This window comes from Rissa tridactyla, chromosome 5 (genome assembly GCF_028500815.1).
Source record: "Rissa tridactyla isolate bRisTri1 chromosome 5, bRisTri1.patW.cur.20221130, whole genome shotgun sequence".
NCBI classification, from domain to species: Eukaryota; Metazoa; Chordata; class Aves; order Charadriiformes; family Laridae; genus Rissa; species Rissa tridactyla.
In genome coordinates, this window is record NC_071470.1 from 70,990,111 (window position 1) to 71,014,552 (window position 24,442).

The following is a 24,442-nucleotide window of genomic DNA, read 5'->3' on the forward strand; positions in this document are numbered from 1 at the left end:
AATGACAGAGTTCATTTGATCTAAAACTGCTGCACTTTCTTGGCCCTGGTGCTTGTCTGGTGGCACTGGAATCTGATTCAGAAAGCTAAATAGGTAGAAAATGAATGCTATGAGGAAAAAAAAAAAATAAACGTATGATTTCCTGCTGGTTGTGCATCATCAGCTGACTCGGTGCAGAGTCAGCAGCAAGAGCATGAGAGCTGGCGCCCAGCTTTCAGCTGAATGCGGCCATTACTACAAGCGTAGAGCAGGCGGGGGAGAAATGCCCTGTCAACAGTGGACCCAGGAGGAAGTAGAATGAAGTCTGAAAGACAAGATTAAGAGCTCTGTTTTGACTCTGTCAGCTTTTGCTGATGGTAAAGATAACAAAAAATAGACAGATGGAGACAAACAGATCAAGACAAATGCTTATTAACAGATTCTGAGATCTGGGGATTGAGTTGAGGCGACGGTTATGCAGAAGAGAACAACAAAAAAAACTAAACCCAAAACACCAACTTACAAGAAATCTTGCATAAAATGAAATGAGCTAAGACTATCATTCCCGTAGCTCGGTGTAAAGGGAGAAGGGCAAGGAATCAGATAGTTTCAGAGAATCCTTAAAGAGAAATTGAGGGGCACCCAAAAAAGGACGAAAGGAGAGCGGAGTATCTCAAAAACGTAGTGAGACCACCATATCGAGAAACATTAGAAGAAAGCGTACAAAAGCAGTAAAGATGAAAAATATAGAGGCTGCACACAAGTGGGTGTGAATGTGGTTATGAACTGAAAGTAGTTTTGCATAGCAAGAAGTCTGAAACAGTCTTTTCTGAAGCTGACAGCTAAAAGTGAATACTGGAGTATGAAGTTTGATATCCTACGTAGCACAGGACATTAAAGGTTGTTTATTTAACCCTGTACCGAGCCCCATAATTTGTATTCAACTAAAGCACATCTTCTTGAAGAGCATCTGCCATTGCTTAGAGATTTCAGTATCAGTTCTTTTTCAGTAAGTTATACTATGTGTAATTATCCTGAACATTTAGTATGTGGTACCCAAATTCTGATTTGAATTTTTCTGACTTTAGTTTACAGACACTTGTTTGTTGTATGCTCTTATCTACCAAAGGAGATTGTGCAGTGGCTGTACGCAGCTGGGTCAGGAAGTTTTAAGATATGAACTGTCTAGTCCATTTGCCCCATTGCCACGAGAAGGCCAGCAGAACACATGATTGCAGCTAATTTCCTTTCACTCATGAGTACTTTGGGATGAAAAAAGATACGGCACAATAGCAAGGCTATGTAAATTTCCAAAATGATAGACAATAAATGGGTTTCCATTAATTTTTCTTATGGGGGTTATCTAAGAGAAGTAACAATGAAGAAGCAACAAAAAAGTTGTAGCATACAATGAAAGTGTAGGCATCGAACTGGGAAGTATCTTCCCTTCTAAATTATATTAGGGTATTTTTGTATTTTGAATCACCATTTAACAAATTTGCGAAGACTGTTAAGCTGAAAAAAAATTATTCTCTCATTTTCCACTGAAAACAAACCTCCAACAGTTCATTCCATAAAGACACTTTTTTTTTTTTAGTACAAGCATAAAGAAAATTTCAGCTAAAAATGCACTTTCATGAAAGTTATTCCTTTTAGGAACACTACCACCTAACAGGTTTGATCTAGAGTCTAGTGGAGGGGAAGAAAAAAAAAATCAATACAAAGACTCCTAATGACTTCACAGAGCTCTTGCTTAGGCCTTAAACCCATTAGAGGAACACACTAGAGAAATTATAATGGTGTACAGATAAGTGCTGCTGGCAATATATATTACCAGTATATACATATAAGTTATATATAAATACACAAAGCTCCCCCAGCCTCCACAAGGAAAAAGCTCCTGAGGTAAAAAAAGCATAGCAGTAGTTCAGTTAACTAAGTTTGAAGTTTATCACAGATTTTAACTGAAGATACTAAAAGATTTTTTAATGGCTGATTTTTGGTTCATCTGAGCGCTAATAGAAAACACTTCCCAAAAACTGCTGTATCTGAGTTTCTCAAAGATGCTTTCAGATTTGAAATGTTTAATCACTTCAGAATGAACTAAGTCTCTGTGGACACAAAGAAAAAATGCATCTCCTCACTATTAGGTTGGGATTTGAATGCCTGCTTTTATGGCTATGTTAAGATCCCATTATCTTGTTTCTGACATTATTACAAGTGTCTCAAGGAGCACTGGGGGACTCCAGGAAGTATAGCAAAAGTGGGAACAAGTATTTCAAAGTTCTCTTAGGTTTTTTATTGATTAAGAAAACTTCACAAAGAAGCCCGAAAGAAGCAATAGCCGATTAAGGGGGAAAAAAAAAAAAAAAGGCAAAGAAGAGAAGAAGAGATGCTTCAAGTAGAAGTGATGAGATGACTGATGTGATTTATTATCTTTTTTCAAAGTTCATGTGTGATCAGTAGGTAAGGTTCATCCACAGCATAACCCTGTTAGCCTCAGTGGACTTCACAAGCTACTTGCTTAAATCCTGATTCAGCAGTGTCCTAGAATGAGTCTTTACATGTTTATTCAGCTAAGATCTTGCATGGCTTATGATATCATGTAGACATCAAGAGTAATTACATATGTTTATCTTCTTTCAAAATTCAGAGGTTAATATCAGTCACCCAAATCATGGATGGTTCAGGTTGGAAGCGACCTTAAAGATCACCTAGTTCCAACCCCCTGCCCTGGGCAGGGACACCTCCCACTAGACCAGGCTGCTCAAAGCCCCATCCAGCCTGGCCTTGAACACTTCCAGGGATGGGGCATTCACAGCTTCCTGACAAAACAGTAAATAAAATCTAATCTATTTCAAGTTTCCCCTAAGATTACTGAAGTAAATCTTTGTACCAGGCTGAAGAAAGGGATTTTTAGGTTATTTGCTTTCATTAGTATAGGGCTTCCAAACAGAGGTAGATGATAACTATCTTTATGGCAGCATATCTTCCTTCTTTTCATCCATACTCTATGGAGAATTTTCCTGGGTGGACCAGCATCTGTGCTAGAGAAATAGCTGCAGGCTGGACACACAAATGGAGAAGCGGATATACTAGATAAGGATATGAGGAAAGCATAGTTTCTTTCTAAGAAAATCCTGAACATAGCCGTAACTATCACCAGACCATCACAATCCAGACTTTGCTCTGAATAGCACAGTTCGGTCCTTATATAATGTCCCAGATAAGAAAACACATATTCACAAATTTTTTTAAAAATACAAACAAATAAGTAAGTCATTTCCATGCAGACATGCATGCTTGGAGAACTTCATAATAGAAAAGGACATTAGGTGTCTGGCAGCACGCTTAACATTTGCCTTCACCATGTTTCCCATGCCTTAATGCTCTACTGCACTTAGTAAACTTGGGTACTGTTCTTAAAAATATACAAAAGTCACAGGAAAATACTTCATTTTCCAGTAAAGCTTAACTATGCAATAGACAACGTTTTTCTTTGCCTATGCCAAATTTGAGAACGGAGCATAGACTCTTTGAGTAGCCCAGCTCAAACATGTTTGTGCTAAATGCTGAACAGAATTGTACAAGATGCTGGCTCTTGTGGTCTTCTGCTTCTGGGAATCTCGTGATACACTTATGTGATACAGAGTCTGAGGCCGGTTCGAGCCGGAGGAGACCCAGGAAAACTAAGAACTAAGCAAAACGCTCTTCTGAGCTTTTTTAAAAACTGTGACATTCACGAGCTACATGAAATTTTATGGATCTGTTCCATTATTGAACAGTCATGATCAATTTCGGAATCTCTGGTCCTGCTTATCATCTTTATGGAGTGTAAACTAGCACAAATATACAATGATGGCTAAACCCTAAGCCTGAATGCATTATGATCTTCTTACATTCTAACACTCTAAATCTGGAGAATTTAGGATCTGTACCAACTTGCAGTTTAACCTTGTCTCCAGTATCACTATACTGGTATGCTTCTCTGTCTGTAAGGGGTTTTTGGTTCGTTTTGATCTGGGCTGTAATCTGCACCTACCACCACTATTCTGTCTCACTGCGCCAAGTGAAAACACATTAAATTCTGACTTTCTTAACCTAATCAAATAAGGGTGTCATGCTTCAGTTACCTTGTTATTCAACCTCACAAATGGCAGGAAGGTAGAGGTGGGTTTAATCAAATAGTACCTGGCTGCAAGATGTATACAAACACAGAAATATGTGAATGCTTGTAAAGAGCACAGGAAAAATACACAGAAAATGACAACAGATAGCTGTTTTTATTGAGGCCTTTGAAACAAATTAAAATAGCCAAAGCTAATAATCAGTACAGATCTATTGCAGCTACTTAATGATAATGTGAACATACCTGTAAATAAAATGTTCCCTTAGGTTGGGCATATAGCATTAAAAAGCTATAATCCAAATTCTGTTTAGTTCTCCACCTAAACATAAGCAGCAAATTCTGATAAGCTTTTGTGGGGGGTTGCAAGAGTTATTTCTCTAATAAAAGCATTTCTAATGCCCTGCAGTTTTTTCTCTACAGTAATATTGTAAGGTTGAGTATTCTAACTCATTAAGCGAATAAAAATTCCGCTATAATTAGTGTAAACATCTGTAAATTATTTGACTTTCCGATAAAAGTTAACATTAACTAAGCAAAAAATCTGATCTGTATCAATGCAGCCTGAAACAAAGCATCTAACAAGTATATTCATGTCAAATGACTTAAAGATTCTACTCATTATATTATGAACAGTACAGATCAACACACTGCGATTGTTTAAAGATCTAAAATCAAGTGCTCTTGATGATTAACAGCACAGAAAACACGTTGATAAACTTCATTTTTAGGTTTAAATGTAAACACAGATATTTTTTTTCTACAAAGTACAGTCTCTCATTTTACCAGAGGATGAAGCTGATGTTTGATAATCAATGCTCAAAGATTAGAGAGTAATTTATCAGTATTTAATTAACATAAGTATATCTGATTCAAATCTAATCATATCTGAAACTTAAGTACATAAACATGTTTGTGCTCTGAAAGATGTAAGGCTTGTCTATAAACACAATATACTATAAACACAATATACGTGCATACATACACTTGCTGATTTCCTTCAAGCTAAACTCTGGGTACTGCAGCTCTCTTGCTGCATTGCTGAGGTAACTTCTGATAAATAGTTGTCGTTGATCAAAAGAAGATTACTTTCCTCCAGTAAATCAATTTTATGAGGTTATAACCTCTGTCTTAGTGAATTTGGGGCACATGAGCAAAGGAAATCACCAGATAGGATATATTATTATCAGTAGTATAAAAAGTCCATGATCACCAAAAGTTAGGTTGTTAATTAAACCCACAGCAGTTGTTACTAGTTAGCTAAGGGGCCACGTGGGGTTTCCATTGTGTGTTCACAGAGCCTCTCCCTTACCTGTCACATAAAACATTTTCCTATTTTTTCCTTTACGACCAGATCATCTAGCCTATCCCCTCTCCTCATTATCCATGTGGTTTAAAACCTGTGGGATGGCTAGAGTCAGGACCCAAAAGAGAAGCCTTGGCTCTCACCCTCAAGCTGATGTGCAGCATAGCTTTTCTCAAGATCCCCTTGTGTAATAATTTTTAAAAAAAGCACACTTGGGGTCCATTATCTCTGAAATACGAAAACATTATCAGCTCCAACAATGTTGACTTTTGCAGAATTTTCCATTTTATACTCTTAGCAAAAGTTCTTAGGTTTTATACAGCTATCTTACCTTACTCTGTCCTCTGAATCCCCAAATGTTTTCTTCAGGTTGGAAAGATCTGGATAATAAGAAGCAGGAGGAGAAATAACCTCTAGGACTCCAGACTGGATTTCTCTGGGGAAGCTGTGAAGAGAAGCTTAGTGAGACTCCATTCCTTGAAAAGATTTTTGAGGGCAACCACGGAAAGCAGCTTCCCAGAGTTAGGTCTGCTCCTCCTTAAGTGGAATTCACAACTCTAGCAAAGAAACTTAGTCACATAGATTGTAAATTAGGAACCAAGAAGAGGTCTTTGACAACTGTCACAACAGGCAAGACTGTAACTCATCAAAGTCACAGAAAACACTGGAGGGAAGTGTGTCTCAGAAATCCTGCCCCTCCTGCATCTGTGGATGCTTACTCGTAATCCTGAGATGGTTGCCAAAACACAGCAGTAATTCACAACCAAATCCACTATCTAGAACTACACACAACCACTCCCCCTTGCATGAGAGCTCCTAGTTTCCTTTCACTTGCTCTAATTCTACATTCTAGCCAAAATGATACTGTCCTGGAGTGGGTGGAGGTTTGGCATGGGGAGTCTGGGTCTACTCTCTCTCCAAGGATTCAATTCTCCATTTAAAAAGTAATTGAAAAAATGTGTAATCAACTTTGAGAGCCAAACCTGGAAGACAAATCTCTCCCTTCCTCCAGAACATGAAAAAAAAAAAAAAATTCATAAGTTTTGGATAGGTATAGGATCACTGACATAAGTTCTCAAAACTGAGCTCCCCATTTCCTATGACTAATGAAAAAAGGCTACCGTTAAAAATTAATCACATCACAGTACAAGCATGCTTATAAAAAAGAAGCTCAGTCTTACTGTATAACACTGACAGAGCATCTACTCTGCAGCAGTATTTTCAAAAACCGTAACAAAATCATAAAAATGATCTAAGTGCTTAAGTTGCTATATGTATTGTACCTTGTGGTGCTCAGTGGTCCTGAGGGGGACCACCTTGTCCTCGCTGCGGTACTCCCAGCCGAGCTAAACCCTCTGGAGGCAGGGGGCTACTGCTATGACTTCGGCAGCAGGCTCAGCCTGGGGAGCCTTCTCGGGGAAACCTGCACCCAAAATACACTCTGGGAGACCCCTTGAGTATAGCAGGACATGCAGCAAAGCCTCAAAAGTGAAGGAAAAGGGCAACCTCTCTGGGGATCTTGTTCATCTTGGACTAAGACCTCTCTTGTAGTCATTTAAAAGAAGGAGAGAGGGGAACGGCTGTTTCACTGCAAATACCGGCCAAAGTGAGGTTCCGTCAGAGTGACTAATTCACAAATGAGCTTGTGCACCAAAGAAACCAGCAACGCCAGTTACTGCAGCACCATGCAGATTTCACCTCTTGCTTCTTTCAGTCAGCTGCGCTTCAGGGCCTTTAGCCTTAAGGTTTTTCATGTGCACATGATGCCATAAATGTCTATGGGAAAGAATGGTAAGAGCAAGCAAAACTGCAGTGGCACTCAAGCCTTCATTTGATAACTCCTATATTAATTTGGCACAGCAAAGAATGCCCATCTCATGTTACCCATCATACAATAGTATTTAACATTATAAATAGAATCAGATTGCTGTCCAAAATCCGTTGCCTTCATGGAAAAAAGGCAAATGAGGAAACAAAACCACCTAGAAAACATGACAGGCATCAGTATACGTTGCAGGGCCCTGAAGTCAGTGGGGACCTAATACATGTAGACACAGGTGCCTTGAATTGCATCATAAATTTCATGGGGAAAATACTGAAGTTCAAGTAAATATTTATCAGAGCCTTAAGTTGAGACCTTGCCTGATTAGTTAAAGCCTATTTGCAAAATAAGAAAAGGAAAACAAACTGATATACATCCTTCCATTCTGAATTTCACAGTGCATTACAATACACATATTACGAGTGTACCTTTGCCTCACTTCTTAGCAGTTCCACTTCAGTACGGTAGAGTTTTTTCTACTGCTGAATAAATTCAGCAATTTATTGCTAAAATGCTCTAGTTCTTTCCATAAAAGCTCAAAACATGTTTACTAGCTGTTCAGTGTTACACTCTATGGGACTTACCTGGTTTTAACACTTTCTGCAACGCTGTTAACATATTCTGCATTCACCTAAAGAAAAGAAGGGGGGGTTCATTTCAAGTCACCCATTTTTGTATTAAGCAAAATTTTGTAGGGAATATTTACAAGCAAAAACTTCATTTTTATTCTCCAATTCTTTTCATTCCAAACAAAAGCAATGTGTTAGAGCAGCATTTCTACTAAAGGACAGTATGGGGATTTCAAGCCAACTGAACTTTCAACACAATTGAAAGTAGAACTGAACTATCTCCAGCTACGGTTTCTGCATTTTGTTTTTTCACTGTTTCTGCAGGAGGCCAAGCCATTTTCTGCATAAAATTCTGTTCTACAGCTTTCACTTATGCCAGAAAAGCACACTCATGTAACTGTAAAAAGTGCCATTTCAGGTTAATCATCCAAAAGTCACACGAGAGGCCTGAGGCTGTTGAGAAAAGTCACCTAAGCAAAATTTTCTAAAGCTAGCGATACTTAAAAATTTTATTTAGAGTTTCTTCCTAATTTAACAAACTTATGGCTCTTAGTCTGGAAATTTTGAGGGCATACTTACTCATTGCTGCTGTTTCATAAAAATAACAGTTTTAGTGTACAAAACACATCTGTTAGCTATATTAAACGGTGCTAAGTTTTATGGATTTTGAAAGCCATACAATACCTGTCTTAGCAGTTCAGAATTTTTTTTGAATACACAAATAATTGTTACCAGCCATACATTAAATTTGTAATGCGTAACAAAGATGCAATGTGATAAGTAAAGAACTGTGATAAGAAAAAAAATACCAACAACTTTGAAACTGACTTTTCAGTCAATAAGTTACTCTGACTTAATCCATGATGTAAACATTTAACTTGATCTTCTGAAACTTTCTGGGAAAAAGGAAGGTGTGGATTCATGATCAGTGAACACACCTGGCCCCCTCTCATAATTAAACGTTCTTATCACCTCCCTTCAGCCTGATCAATGTCCTCTAATTTACAGCATGGCTGAACAATGGAAGCTGCAAGAACGTGACTTTGGGGACGGGAGAAAGGGGAGAGACCGATTCTTACAACAGCAGTTTAATCATAACTTGGCTGAAACAGACTATGACCACAACCAAAGCTACCGTTTGTTAGAAGTGCCATGTTAGGGCTGTCCACAGGAGGAAAAATGTACCATTCAGAAGTTAACCCTTAAAAATGCAAAGAACTCTCAGAAGCCCTGCAATAGAAGGTTTATCTGAATGGCAGCTAGGCAAAGCTCATCATTGCCAGGGCTCTTTGCTGGGAAATAGCACCTGTAAAATCAGTTCAGGTCCTGAAAATTACGCTGAAGAGAAAGAAAGCCAGCAAAACTGGGCCTATCTACTTATTGTTGTGATCCAAACAGAAAAGTGGAAGTCTGACCTATATAATAAAGTGACCTATGTTCGGTTTGACACTATTTCAGTTGCAAAAGCTGCTCTTAAGTGATGACTGAACTAAAAAAGCGAACTTTAACTGTTAATGAATACAGGTATGAAATACAGGTTGTTTATGGAAGGACAAAGAAATATGAAGAATAAATATGATGTCTGAATAATTGCACAGTCTTTCAACCTGTAAGTAACTATCACTAGCTAATTCCCTTCTGTAGCTTTTTTCCAATGTGATCAAGAAAAAAATTCATTTACCCCTAATGTTTTACCTTGAGCACCGTTTACTTTCCCAGATGTGGAACCGTTCAAGTCTCTGAACAGTTTACTTTTCCACAAGAAATGCCAATACACATCCAGAAGACAAGGCTCCAGCATGGCAAGGTACTTTGCAAGATATATGTTATCAAACCAGCAGATAAATAATCTGAAATGTTGTTAGACTAAGTAAGTTGTTTTTTCTGGTTCTACGTAACTTTTTTGTGGAGGACTCACATTTCATTCTTGAAGTAGAATACTTTACTTTCAGAGATAATTAATGAGTTCATATGGTTTTATTTGAAAATCTGACTGCAACAACTGTGTTTGTAAATGTAATATGACTTTTTACCCTTCGATCACCTGAATTACAGGGTTTTTTTCTACACAGGAACACTGAGGCAGTAACTATTCACTATCTCCTCCAACCCTGAAGAAATCCCTCCCAAAGGCCAAGCTAACAGTATTTTGCAGCCTCTCCTACACTATTACACTAAGACATAAATCTCCAATATTGTCTTTCTATCAGCATACTGCACCTTTCCATGCAGACTTACCTCTGCTATAAAGATGATTATTACGCAGTCGTTCTTTTGCTCTTCAGAAAGTTCGTACAGTAGGGAATGCAGTGTATTAATCAAATAATGTTGTTTTTCCCTTTTCACAGTAGGAATACCCATCACCAGTGAGACTGCAAAGAAAGAAGTCCACAAGCCACGTAATTTCAAATCAGGTAAAAGGAAACTGAAATTACACTTTGATTTGATGTGACCATGAGACTTGGTGACAGTTAATATTCCTGTAGCATTGGCAAGGGCGTTACTGAATGCAGTGACCTAATATGGCTCAGTAAACCCATAGAATTCTTAGTCCTTGCAGAAGATTCCTATTCACAAGAAACTCATGAGGCTGGTAAGGAAGCACAGGATTTTGAAGGAAAGTAGTGACTTGCTCCAGACTTCATCATTTGTGCCAGCATCAGCTCAAAAATGCCAAAGTTCCAACTTTCCTTCCCAGCACATAACCTGCTAAACCACTGGGCCACTGGGGTTTTGTTTGGTTTTACACACCGAAGGTCAACCTGTACTTGTTAAAGTGTGGTTCTGCTATTGTATTTTCATGTCCAAATAAATGAAAATTAAACATGCAGCAAATGCAGCATTCTTTTATTACTTTTCTTACTTTTTTTTTTTCTTGCTTGCTTGCAAATGTATCTGGTTTTCTGAGGGTTTTTTGCAAATCATTTTGCTGACTACCCGTGGTCTTTTGCATACTCACGCTGATCTACAGGTGCATAGATCTCACTCCAGTGAGAACAACAGCACCACACCAGTAGAACCACTAGCCCATGTCACGGCCACGGCCACATTATTTTTTGTTTTCAAAAGTGCTGCCAACCTTTCTTTATATAAATCACCCTAGAGAAAAGTCAAATTTCAAGAAAATACAAACCCCAGGAAAACAGCCGACTGGTTCCTTGTTTGCTTATTGCTTTTGGATGTTCTTTTTACCTATCACACAACAATTAGGAGATGATGTAACTTAATAATTTGCATTATAGTTCACTGGAATTGATTATGATTTGTGCAGTGGTCAGCTGATTTCTCACGTGGATGAAAAAGTTACACTGAAGATTTATTAATATCCTTCAAATGATCACATCACCTTTCCATTTGCTTCTAACTTTAGCAAACTGTGTGAATTGTAAATTCTCCGTGGTTTCCTCAGTCATACTAATTTTGTGGGGAAAATGTGTCAGCTACTGCATCTTTGCCACGTGAGTCCGTGACTAACAACAAAAATAATACTGCTTTTCAGTTATGACTATTTTTTGTTGATATTTTAAAAGGTTTATAAGAATACTTTGGGGAAGACTTGAAGTTGGGATGGGAGTGGCAAAAGTGCTTTTGCCATCCCCATTAAAATTTATTCAGTTTGGCAACATTATAAAGTTTAGGGAGAAAACCCCCTCCAAACTTTGAGTACGCTTCATTGGTAGAACTTAATATAAAATATAAACATACAGAAAATATAAGCCAAACTTTATTTCCTACCTCCAGTTCTCTGTCGCCCAAAAATAACATTTGGAAAAATGGCATCTTCATATTCTCGAAGGTGAGGTAGATAGTAGTACATGTTTGTAAGATGCACAGGGAGTTTTCTGGTGAGGTTTAACACTTTCCACTTCATATCATCTGCAAGAAAAAACAAACGCAGATATACACATAATTTAAAAAGCCAGCGGTGAAGCCTATTATTTCAACTGTTTTCCTCAACTGAATATTAGCAGATTACCGCACACATGGTTATTCAAACAGAACTTTTCCTCAGAAGTGATTATATGTTTTATATATATTACCCTCCTGCAGTAATAAACTGAGAATCGTTCAGTACGACCCACCCCACCCCAGTGAAGGTGCAAAGCTCCAAGCCGGAACGCCTTGGGAACTCCACCTGTCTTTTCCTGTGCCTAAACACTTGCAGGATGGAGCCACCTTAAAAGACAACAAGCAGTTATTTTCAAAGCCGCAAGGAAAAAATTGTGTGTTTCTTTTTTTTTGCACAGTTGGCAAGCAACATTTAAATGAAAAGAAACACATATTCTGATTAATAACGTCCTTAAGTAATTAACAATCTTAAATGCTTTCCCCAAAATGTAACACATGGTAGTTTTCAGGGCTCTCACAGAACATCTCAGGTTATAAAAAGTCCTAAGGCAAAAAGGACAACCAAATCCAGGCCTTTAGAAACTATTTGAGAAACAAAAGACTGTAGCAGTTAAGAGGAAAGTACGGAATATTTATTTTTTCTTTACTAGTTTAAAATAAAGATGAAAATAATTGGAATACTTATTCATGTTAAAATAACTCAGATGTGACCTTATAAAAATAATCCCATTTTTTAAAAATGAGCCATATGAAAAACAGATACCATTAATTCACTAATTTATCTTCCTTGATAGAAAAATTCCTCAGTGTTCCAGTGGTGGTAAAAAAATCTTTAAAATAAATTTAATATAAACTTGAACAACTTAATTCTAAAACCATTATAAAACCAATTATAAGCTTGCAAAAAAAATGCGCTTAATGTAAGATACCCAGGGGGGCAGAGATGATACGCACCATGCAATTTTAAAAAAGGTATTTAAATAGATTAAAATGAAGGTTATATTTACAAAGAATAGCAAATGGTCTTTCTAATATTTAAGACAACTGCTTAGAAACAAAACTGAAGATCACTCCAGTGATCTTTTACCAGTTGCCTAAAGGCTTAAATCTTACTTCCCTGACACAGGCAGCGTATGGCTTTCATACTAGAATTTTGTCTGTCATTCTCTGTTGCTGAATTTTTCTGTTCCCTACTAGCTACCTACAACGTGTATGTCTTTTTTCCCTGAAAGAAAAATAAAGCTCCTGTGAAGTTATCTAAGGTAATTCATACTTCAGTGGGTGCCTCCCCCAGACACTTTATCAGTTGTGCAAAGAGGCTGGTGCTGGGACGCTTCCTGATACCAGAACACCTCCTCAATTCGTTTTAGCCAACAAAATCATGCTAACAGCCTGCCAAGCTGCAGAAAACTTGAAAGCTCACAGTCAGCAAAGCAACAGAAGGTTTATTGACTTAAATGGAAAGTTATTTTTCCTAAGAAATGCATCTGAGGTAACTCCCCAAATTTACCAGCCTTCAAAGTTACTTAAAACAACTCTTACAAATGACCAGCATCAGCTTTATTCATTTGCCTTAGGTCAATGAAGACAGGGGCTTACTGAATGGACAACATTTGTTCGAAGTTTTTCAACTTCCAAAAGATATTCCTACAGAAAATTAGGACTCGAGAGAGATTCCCCACTCTACAGAAAACAGTTTAAAAAAAAAAAAAAGTGCTCCCAGAAAGTCACTCCACCTGGACAGGAGGGGGACCAAGACTATGGAACGTCTGAGGAGGTGTGCTTGCCTTCCAGGTTAGGCACAGCCCTGGTATTTATCAGGGTGTAGTAGCATAGTAAAAGCTGGTAAAATTCGCCTATTCAATGCTCTGTAGTTGGCAGCGAGAGAGGGATAAGCACTGTAAGAAACTCGATTAGCAATACGTACAGCTTTGCCACCATGACAGCGCTGCAGTCTGTTGTGTCCCGTTTTTTTTCTCTACTTATTTGTTTAGTTACTAATGGACCCTATTTAAAGAGGGGCTACAGATTACTTCCCCACCCTTTTTTTTTTTTAAGTAGAAACCTCTACCTATATGCTAAGATAATCAAGCCAATGATTTTTCTACCCACACCAGTGATAAAGAAACATGAGCACACACAGAACTTTGAAGCATTAACATTTTGACACACACAAACCTGTATGATTTGTTGTCAAGTTCATTCTTTTTGCGACTACGTGTTTAATTTCATCTAGGGCACTGCTCAGTTCCTGTGATCTTCTTTTATTTTCCCTTTCAGCATACAGTAGTCTTTGACGAAGTTCCAGAAACTGGTTTTGGTACATGTCAAAGTCATTTCCTGCAATGAGAACATAATTTCTTTTCAAAGAGGTGAATTATATGATAGAATGTAGAGAAAGTTTAAGAACAGGAGACAGTCCAGAAGACGACGCGACCAGAAGTGTATAAACAATAATAAAAGAGGCCGCTCAAAGTTTATTCATAGAATGAAGAAGTCTGGAAAAGTATTAAGAAGTAGAGTTTTCGGAGCAGAGCTGGGCAAAGGCCTGCAATTGAAGACAAAAACAAGAACCTGCCATCCATAATATGGAAAAAGTCAGTGAAAGATTATGAATTGCAGGGGAAAGTGCTATCCAGTAAAGCATTTTTCACTGAGTGACAAATTGTGATGACCCTTGTCACATTGAAGAGTGTAATTCTGTAATGGCTTGTAGTTTGTATAAAACACTATTAAGATTAAAATACAGATATTAGGGTATTCAGTCTTCATCTATGAGTTGAAAAATGCCTAGAGTACATTAAGAACTACTAGTACAGATAGTTATTTGAACTCCTGGATATATATAATTAGATAACAACTGAAACTGTGCTCTGGATTGAAGGATACCTTCATAATATATAGCCCACCTCTGATGAAATACTCTACAGCCCTATCAATGTTAGAAACGCTGTACCCTCAGTCATGGTTATCAGACACCTCTGCTGTTCTGCGTAGTATTCTCAGATAATGTCAATGTTACGTTATGTTTACAACGTTATGTATCCACTTTCCTAAGAAGCAGGTACTGTCAGAACTTCCCACTTATCATAGATGGTATGCAAGGCTCATACCTCTCAGTGCCCTCACTGCCACGTGAATAAAGATTGTTAGACTTATTAAAATTAATGTAAGGCAACATTTGCATCATGACACTCACTTTGCAATAGGAAGTAAAGAAAGTAGAGGGCAGAAGAGGACCTTCGACTTCCTTTAGGAAAATGTTTTATAATACTGCTTTTTTATTGGGTTGTGGGGTTTTTGTTTGTTTTTGTTTGGTTTGGGTTTTTTTTTAGTTAAATCCTGTTATTTAAACATTTCTCCCATTCTATTTGTGGACTGTGCTGGGTTCCATTCTTGGCAGGACTCATTTTCTAGGACCCACCACTGTTTCTCAGCAAAGGTGAATTCCCAGGCATTCTAGCCTGCAAAAGAGACAACAACAAAGAGCAAGTCCACAATCTCAGGATAAATACACGTTATCACAGGATGCAACTTACTGCTTCTGCAAAAGGAATCAATCATTGTGTAATGGAGGTGTTTCATAATTAAATGCTGGGAAGTGTTGTTCCATTGGCATTTCCCGTGATGTAATAGCATAAGATTTTGCTAAACCAAACTAAAATCCCCTCAGTACATTACAGGAGGAATCGGTAAAGAAATTGCACATGAATAATAACATCGTAGTCCCTCTCTTTACAATTCTTTCAGCTATCCAGTGTCAGTGTGACTCAAAACTAGCGGTGTCACTACCGCGTTGACATTTTGGCAAGAACCGAGTAATTGTAGTTTTATTTGCTTACTTACAGGTGAGCCTAACAAAATACCATAGATGCTGCTGGCAAATAAAAGGTCAATACTCAGCTATCACTGAGTGCACCCAAAGAAGCTGGCATTTGTAATCAGCATTATCTATTTCTTCAGGCCAGAAGAGAGAAACCACATTTTTGAGCCTTTCAGAATTGAAGCCTCTGTTGGGTTGGTAGGAACAAGACTCTTGGTAATTGCTTATCTCATTCCATTTTGTCAGCCGGGGAAGCAGGAGTTTGACAAAAGGCAAGCAGTATTCGCATGAGTTTGTTATTATAAACATATATAGTTCAAAAAAGAACATGAAATGTTCTAAGTGTTATCTGACCATATGTAAACGAGCAATATTAACTATTAGTAAACCTTTGGCAAAAAACATGTGGTTGGAAATCAGTACTGAAGGCTTTGTATTCTGCTGTGCAATAAGGTACTGTCATGAGCAGTATTAATTACTGACATAATTGTAGCAAGCTAAGAAGAAAAAAATAGAAGCATTATGAAGATAAATACTCTAAATATTTAAATAGTCATTAAGTTTCAATGGATTTTAGGGTGTGCATGGAAAGCATTGCTCTTTAAGTATCTCAGGAGAACAAAACCAGCTAAAATTGCTTGCTTGGGAAGAAGCAGACAGGGCGTTTTCACAACTCCAGCTCACTCCGGCAAGGAGGGCCAGGAGAAGGGACCTCTGGCTGTAACACGAAACACTGTCTGTCCCCAGCAATAGCCTGACTCAGCAGCACCTTGTCTACCAACGGTGCTATCCGCAACAGGGAGCGTCAAGGTAAAACCGGAAAATAGCGAGATGAGGAGACCTATGGCAAAAGTACAAAAAGTAAAGTAAAGGCTTCTTTTTCCCCTTGGTGAGCTGAAGATGAATCACTCTGCTGGGCTAAGGAAAACCTACTAGGAAATCTCAATGGGGTTATGCTGGCTACAAGGCAGGCGAGAAAAAAAACCCAACCCAACAGCAAACCAGGCTCCGTGATAGCACTCAAAGCCTTTGCAACGCATTTTCAGCTCTACTACAGCATTTCCTTTGATTGTTTACTACACATTGTAATACATACTTACGGCTACTGTAATTCTAAGATGGCAATACTTAAAATAGTTTTACATGCAATCTTGTGTTATTTCCTAATAGATAAATATACATAACTTACTGCACCGGAAACCAGAACTGTTTAGAAACAATACTAATCTCTAAAGCGAATACTCATTCTGAAAGCCAACTGATTATTTCTCTTAGCTCTACACACGCATAGTTCCTATTATCATAAATGCTTCCAGTTTTATTAACTATTGATTTCTGGCAACATCTAAGAGCCGTGGAATAATTCATGACTATCTCCTCCTAGCATTCAAAGAAAAAAGAAAATAAAAGGCAAACTGGGAGTGGCAGAAAGGCGGGAAGAAAACACCCCAGTGTCAGCAGTGACTCTTGTTCCTATTTCTTGATTACAGGCTAACACTGCTTATCATATCTAACGACACTTTTTTGTAGAAACTGAATTCTGGTTAATGCCCTCTTTAAATGAAAACTATATAAGCACACTAACTGCAAAAGATCTTGTCATACCCCACGCTGGGAAGCACTGCTCACTGTTCAGGTTAATGAAGCACATGAAGCCATTGAGGCATGCACTGCGCTAACTGTGGCGTTTTGTTATCTTCCTGTCACTGATCTAAAATAGAGAGACCTTTCTAAATCTTGTTACATGCTTTGCAAGATTGGGGTTTGTTCTCTCAGAGCGAGGAGGAAAAAAATCCCCCAAACAATGCCTTTATCTTAGTTCAGAACAGTCAGTCCTTACACAAACACTTAAATTCAACAATGTGCTAAAGTCTAAGGGTATTTAAGCACCTTTCCAGGTAAGGACGCCTTCCTGAATTTGTGTATGATCTTTCAGTATTTTGTTTATAGCATTACAGCACAGAATTATTTGTGTCTCCTAACAGGTTAGAGACAGCCAAGAAAAACTACCGTAAGTCAGAGGCTGCTTCACCTGCACTGGGCACATTCACCCATTACGTTTAATGTTCGTCAGAATTGGGGTAGTTTCAATTGTTGAGCTTTATGCATAGGACACAGCGTGTCTTAATGCGTATCTTAATCACAGAATGGTTCAGGTTGGAAGGGACCTTAAAGATCACCTAGTTCCAACCCCCTGCTATGGGCAGGGACACCTCCCACTAGACCAGGCTGCTCAAAGCCCCTCTGAAGTCAGTCAGCGCTGAGGTTGGTTTTACACAGTTGAAAAGGGAAGGTTAAGTGAGCAGGTTACGAAGCTTCTAATTGTTTTTACTCATCTGTCCTGTCCATGCCCTGACCACAGCTGGGCTGCAGGCGCTATTGCTACGTTGGATGGTGGAGGCTGCGAGTAGGAGGAAAAATACTAATTTCAGCCAGGCACAATTCTCAGCCGCCTGGCTGAGACCGTTGCCTGGCTGTGAAGCAGCAGTATCAAACGTGCAGGCTTGGTGAGGCAAAGCACGGGGCTTAACACGCAGCGAGGACTCTCTCCCCAAGTTCTTATAGCTCTCTAGGTGGGCGTCTGGGCAAGCGGAGGAAGCAGGCAGCAGGATGTTCTGCCAGCGCAGAACTCGTCTTTGACAGCATCCGCATCAGGAGCTTCCAGACAGTGGAGGCCAGTGGACGGACACTGCATTAACTCAGCAGAATGAAAGAAAAGCTGCGTGCCAGCAATTTTGGGTGGGAAGTTAGGGTTCCTCTGTGCCCACGCAGAGGATATACTAGGAAGAGAATCAGAATCACTTTCCAGTATTAAAGTGAACAAAAACCTTACAAAGTTAAAGGCAGATCAAAGTTAATAACTGAATTTCAAGAACACGTTCAACTGTACAAGGAACACGGACTCGCTATTGGGTTTGGCATAGAAGACTTTTTACTGAACTCTTTACATACTGTATCTAACTGAAAATAGATAAGCAACTTGTTTCAAAAAGAAACTACAACCTAAGTTCTAATATTTTCTTAAATGCTGTCAAACAATCTTCATTTTACATCTGAGTTTTTTCCTATATTAGAATGTAGTGAAAAGTAATCTTCAAACATTCAGTCAGAACATCACTCTACAGGAAAGCAATGGTATTAAAATAAGTGGAAACATGTATAAATTGGATGGATATTGTACGGTGTTTGCCCATAATTGGTATACTTTGTTTTTAACATAGTAATGCTAGTAACACAATATAGGTTCTTAATGGCAGTGGAAAGTTCTGATTTGAATATGGCCTTTATCAGATAAATAAAAAGTACCCATTCACTTCAAGCAACGGTTATTGCATCATTCTGGTTAGTATTTTGAATATTTTTACTGTTCTGCCTGATGTAGCAACAATCACTCACTTATACACGTGTTTAATTAAATGCCTAGCCACTAACTGAAGTATTTCTGGATAAAACTGTGTTCCTCAAGACTGTGCAACATTACGAACACGTGAAGGTCATACATTTGCACTTGTTTAAGTACAGGTTGTGATGAGACACTGCACAGCAAACAAAGAGAGGTCTGAAATGTTCCCTATCCCTACGAAAACCAACAGTAACTGGTCTCATTTTGTACCTGAATCTTTATAGGAATTATGACTCAGTTCCTCTACTTTTGAGGACAAGGCAGCCACTATTCCGCCTGAAGTAACTGCAAGAAGCAGCAGACTCAGTTCAGTAAATTACACATTTAGAAGCCAGTAAAACTATACAGCTTTTCTAAGGCTTGGATATGAATTTTGGGACCAGTAAATATTAAGTCTTAGGTCGCATTTGAGGTTGTTGTATGTTGGGGGTTTTTTTGTTTGTGTGTTTTTTTTTTTTTTAATACATAAATGCATAACTATACAAAGAAACTGAGTAAGCAATCAGTGGACTGGAGAAACTCTCCCCTTACCACACTGTGCATTTTGGCCACATCCTGACTGCATGTTGGAACAAAACCCCGGTGTGCAATAACCCCTGCATGCTCTCGGTTCCACTGGAAGGAAACATATGCATGAAGGCAAGGAGGGAAGATGTAGCCTACACCAGTCAACTGGGACAACTGGGGAAAACGGTGGTTAAACACAGCCTAACAGGGATAGAGAAGGCAGGAAAATTGGCTTCTGCATATTCATAAATCCAGATAGGCTGTATGGGCTGAAATGAGAACGGTGTAATTCGAGGCTCCTTATCAAATCTGTCAGTTTGCCAGTATTTAATTGAAGCTTTGAGCCAGAGTGCTCCAGTTGGGTCTGGACAGGAAGCCCGCAAAGAACTCCATCGCAAATGACAGACTCTCCTGGGGACCTGGCTTGGACGCCCAGCAGGAGCAGGGGTTGGCCAGCCAAAGCAAAGCATCACACCATGGGCAGAAGATTATTGGAAATAAAATAAATGTTAAAAAAAAAAAAAGCTGTTTGGGCTAGCATGTGTATTACTATAATTTTAACTGCAAAAAAATTACTTTCATCAAAAATACCTTTTTAACCCTTTGTGCCCCTTTTTTGATGAAAAGTTTTGTGAAATAATGAAAAAAAATAATATGTGAAACAATTTGATAAACCTTACGTATACTTCTGTGAATACAATTAAGTACCAACAGTTTCTCTCTTCTTCACCCCACCTCAAAGGAATACAGAAATCCAGGTTTCACAATGTTTGACTCAACATGGATATATTAACACACTTATGTTCCTGTGACATCGTATTTTAGCATCACTTTCTCCTAGCTTCCAGACAAAGCTTAGTTTTAATTTGCTTGGATGAAGTATCCCACAAATTTAGGTGAAGAGGGCAGCCAAATGTTACAAATCAGTTCAAAGAGATCCAATCTTGTACCTCTTTACAAGCAACATGAAGAAGCGCTGCCATGTGAGATGATCTGATCTACCTCATTGCTGTGACTCCTAAAAAATTCATTGTTATTCAGCCAAGGCACCAAAGTTTCTTTTTATTCAGGAATAGTCTTTCCTCTGAAGAAACTTTATGTAAGTTCATAACGAGTTTATAATGTACCCTTGCCTTCTCTTTTACTGCTTTTCAAGATTTGCTACCGCCTATACGTTTACTTTCGTATTTTTGTATACCTGTGATATTTCTTCTTGATTAATATTGACATGGAAAAATGATAGCTAAAACTGCGCGAGAAGATCACCGCGTGTACTGTATAGCTGTACTTTCCATAACTACAAATCTATACGAAGAGTATTTATATGAGAGCAAACGCTTTTGGTCAGGTGAATTAACAAGTGGATTGTAACTCAGTTGCACAACAGTAGAAACATCTGCATCATTCCTGACAGCAGCCCTTCCTATCCCCAGATGCAAACTGTTTGCTTCAGACAGGTTTTGCTTGGGGCCAGGGGAGGGACCAAAAAGCTCACAGCAAAACCATGCAGGAGGTGGAACAGGTATTGCTACGACAGTCCATCTGATTACTTGCTAATAGCAGCATGTGTTCGCAAACACTCTAGAGGATGTCGGAGGAATCACCGTGCAAGTTTAGACAGCGTCAGGCTTTGCTGAACATCTAGTGATTACCAATTGTCACCGTAATTTTATCTCTTCTTGGTTTCTGCCACAAAAATATCAGCCTATTTAAAAGGAAACCTCTGCTTATATTTATAAAGCAATGGAAAAAGTGACTATGAAAACATCTTTGTAAGGATAGTTAAAAATATATAATATTATCCACAATACCTGAAGTCGGGTGACTTTGGTAATTCTGAACTTAATCATTTTTAAGTGCATGAGTGATGCAGGAGCATCTTCCCTGCCATGCCAGTTCAAGTTACCCGTACTCGAGTTAAGTCTCCTGACTGCAAGTCAACACGCGGGCTGCCCTGGGCAGTTAGGAGCAGTACCAAACAGCCAATTATTTACTGCTGTCATTGACAGCAAACACATTTCAACTCAAAGCTCTGAAGCTCACTAGCCCCTTGGTATAACGTGTAAAGGTCGCTGGCTTAAGCTATTGATTTTTATTTGCACAGAAATCGGGACAGAGCCAATACCCGATTTACACTTCAAGGGCTGCAGGCAGACCGATCAGTATTTTACAGGGCTATTAGACACTTCTCATATTATGGAAGTACTTAAGTCTTGAGGTAGGATGCCCTGTCCTAGTTGCACAACAAACACAAAAAAAGATTATTTGTTATCCCAACATCACTATAATCCAAGAAACAATAACTGGATAGAAACCGGAAGGCACACTGCAGACTACTGCTGCTTAGTGCGCTGTGCTGGAGTCAAAGATCAAGAGCAGCGTAAACGTTTTAACGTGCAAAGCAGAGGAGGAAACTGAAATAAAAGATTTACCCAATGTGTGGAAGAAAATGAGCCAAAGAACATCTGACAAGTGAGCGAAAGAGATGGGAGCTGACAAGCTGAGACAGCCCTTGACCTCTCAGTGACAGGTGGGATAAGTGAAAAGGGCATTAGAAAAGAAAATAAACATCAGTTTGAGATGCGAGAAAAGTGGGACCTCCTGTAGGGCTCTAGGCGTGCCAGTGGAGAGGCAAGGTCAGCAGCGCGGAAGGGAAGAGAGGTTTAACAATAAGCAGACGTATCTGTCTGTTTTCAGAGAAAAAGATTAATTTCAAACCACCTTCTTAAGCAGATACTCTGTGACAACAACAGACCATTAGTTCGTTTACTCCCAATGATTCTCTCTCCGTGGAAAAAGGTAACAACATTGGGCTGTTCCCGAATTTTCTAGATGGATAGAAGGCTTTTGCCGTCTACCACCACCCGGGAGCAAAGACTATCTTTCCAGCTAAATAAACTTAATTCAAAGTCATTCACCACATGCTGTTACCTCCTCCTTTAGTTATGAGTATCAACTCCTTATTTACATATTTGTGAGATTTACCAAGCTTTGGAGGGAACGTGTCCCTGAACACTACGTATTTACATTTTTCATGGTTAAAAGCTTGTTAAGAAAACAGGTGCTAATAATAATAATTAGGAAAATGATAACATCTGAGAGGAATTAGTTACTCTGTTTACTGTGGAGGAGGAGACAACTGTGGAAAGAGAAAAGTTAAAACAACACGTATAAATATTTACCACCACACATACTACCCTCCCCCCAAAAAAAGCCCCAACAAAAAAGAAAACCCACAAACCAAAACACCCCAGCATGGAACACCAGCAGAGAAAGGCCCAGAAGAAAGCAGAATGAAAATGGAATTTCAGCAACGAGGAGTCACAAAATACGAGTCACAAGATAACATGGTGATAGGGGTGGTAACTGCGGATGGGACAAACGCTTTCATTCTGTCATCTCTTGAATCTTAGTTTCTTAAGACACACCCTGCTTTTATTTCTGTTTCTCCTTCCCCACTCCGAGCAGGATTGCCACTGAGAAAAGTGTCAAAGTGTTGTAGGATAGACAACCACGTAGCTGGCAAGAAATGATAAAGGCAGGAGGATCAGCACGGTCTCCACTCTATTCAATACTCCCTTGCGGGGCCACGATTTCTGCTGCCGCTTCTATTTGTTACAGAAAAAATTAAGATAAATAAATTAACAGCTAGTCGGAGTGCTGTCTTCATCCCAGAAGTTCCGAATTGGCTTATTCTAATTCTGCATCTACAAAACCAGACCTTTTGTAATGGTGTACATAGGAAGCACGTAAGGATCCACTCTCACCCCAAGCAAACTGCCACGTAACAAGCTGCATCCGCAGGCCTCACAGGTACTACGTGGAGACATCTTCTAATTTATTTCCAGAAAATAACAGCAGTTTTGTCTTTCCTATGTAGACTCAGAGAATCTTAGACCCGGCTTTCTGTAGATCTATCCACCATATGCCACCTACGTAACCTATTAAAAAGGTATTATGTAATTTCAAAGTTTATAAATAAAAATATAAAAACTCGGGTGTTTTTTTCTCTAGATTGAACATTGCGTTCTGGCGCCAGAAAAGCGGAAAAGTGACTGTACACGAGGCACAAATACAACTGCAAAAAGGATAATGGTCCTCCCTGAGTAGTATTCGGAACAAGAACACTTCAGAAGTGACAGCCACGGCGATAACCTTCAGACTTGCTCTTTCCATCCTAACACAGGAGGGTTGTTAGCAACTTTTAGTATTATTATTTTCTTAAATTGGGGTGGGGTTTTTTTTAGAACCGGACAGGTTTGACCCAAGGACCCAGTCCCGTCAGCTGCTAGGCAATCCGGGAACCCGGTGCCCGTAAGCCACGACCCTGGGGGACAGGCGACACCCGCACCCTCAGCCCTTCGCGGGGACGAGCCTTCCACCGCTCCCGGCTCCTCTTTCCCCGGGGCTGCCGCCGAGCCGAGGGCTAGCGGGGCGGGCTGCGGGGCAACCCGGACTAACGCCCCGACCCGAGAGGCTGAGAGCGACGGAGCACGGGTCCCCCCCCGCCCCATCCCCGGGACGGGGGAACCGAAGCTCCGGGAAGGGACGGACGCTGCCACAAGCCGGTACCGCCGTCAAGCGGCCGCTCCGGACGAGCGGACCCCGGCCGTCGGAAGGGAAGGCGAGCAGGTGCCGCCGGGTCGCTCGCCCTTCTCGTTTCGCCCGGTGCCCGCTCTCACCTCGGGTCCCCCTCGGTACCCCCCAGTTCGGGTGTCCCCTCTCACCTCGTGTCCTCTGCCACACCGCGTACCAGAAGAAGGGGAAGGCGACACCGACGCACAGCACCGTGAGGAGGGGGCCGAGCCGGAGCCGCATCTCCCGGCGGGGGCTCTAGCCCGCTCGCCCCTCGGCGGTTGCCTACTCGCCCAGCCGCCGGCTCCCGGGCAACTGCCGGCCGGGCGTGTCCGTGCCGCGCTAACCTGCCCGCCTCCGGGGCCCGGGGGACACGTCCCCGGGCCGGGGCGACGGGGGAGGGCATGCCCCGGCCCGGGTCCGGGCCGGGGCATGCCCTCCCCCGTCGCCCCGGCCCGGGGACGTGCCTCGTCGCCCCGGCCC

The 24,442-nt window shown here is 40.0% G+C and overlaps 1 protein-coding gene across 3 annotated transcripts in view; it reads right to left on the reverse strand.

Annotated features, from left to right (window-relative positions):
* The window catches only part of MGAT4D (MGAT4 family member D), a 36,666-nt gene extending 12,337 nt beyond the window's left edge, over positions 1 to 24,329 (reverse strand). Inside the window, exons 1-8 of one of the 3 annotated variants that reach the window (XM_054203262.1) lie at positions 24,112 to 24,181; positions 14,851 to 15,115; positions 13,830 to 13,991; positions 11,538 to 11,678; positions 10,041 to 10,174; positions 7,818 to 7,864; positions 5,743 to 5,856; positions 4,352 to 4,427 (exon numbers count right to left, since the gene is read on the reverse strand). In XM_054203262.1, coding sequence (XP_054059237.1) covers positions 4,352 to 4,427; positions 5,743 to 5,856; positions 7,818 to 7,864; positions 10,041 to 10,174; positions 11,538 to 11,678; positions 13,830 to 13,977 — 660 coding nt within the window. In that variant the 5' untranslated portion in view covers positions 13,978 to 13,991; positions 14,851 to 15,115; positions 24,112 to 24,181. Of the gene's footprint in view, positions 1 to 4,351; positions 4,428 to 5,742; positions 5,857 to 7,817; positions 7,865 to 10,040; positions 10,175 to 11,537; positions 11,679 to 13,829; positions 13,992 to 14,850; positions 15,116 to 24,111 lie in introns of all 3 variants that reach the window. The other 2 variants (XR_008466666.1, XM_054203260.1) reach the window with 2 other exon arrangements.
* Between the last annotated feature and the right edge of the window lie 113 nt (positions 24,330 to 24,442).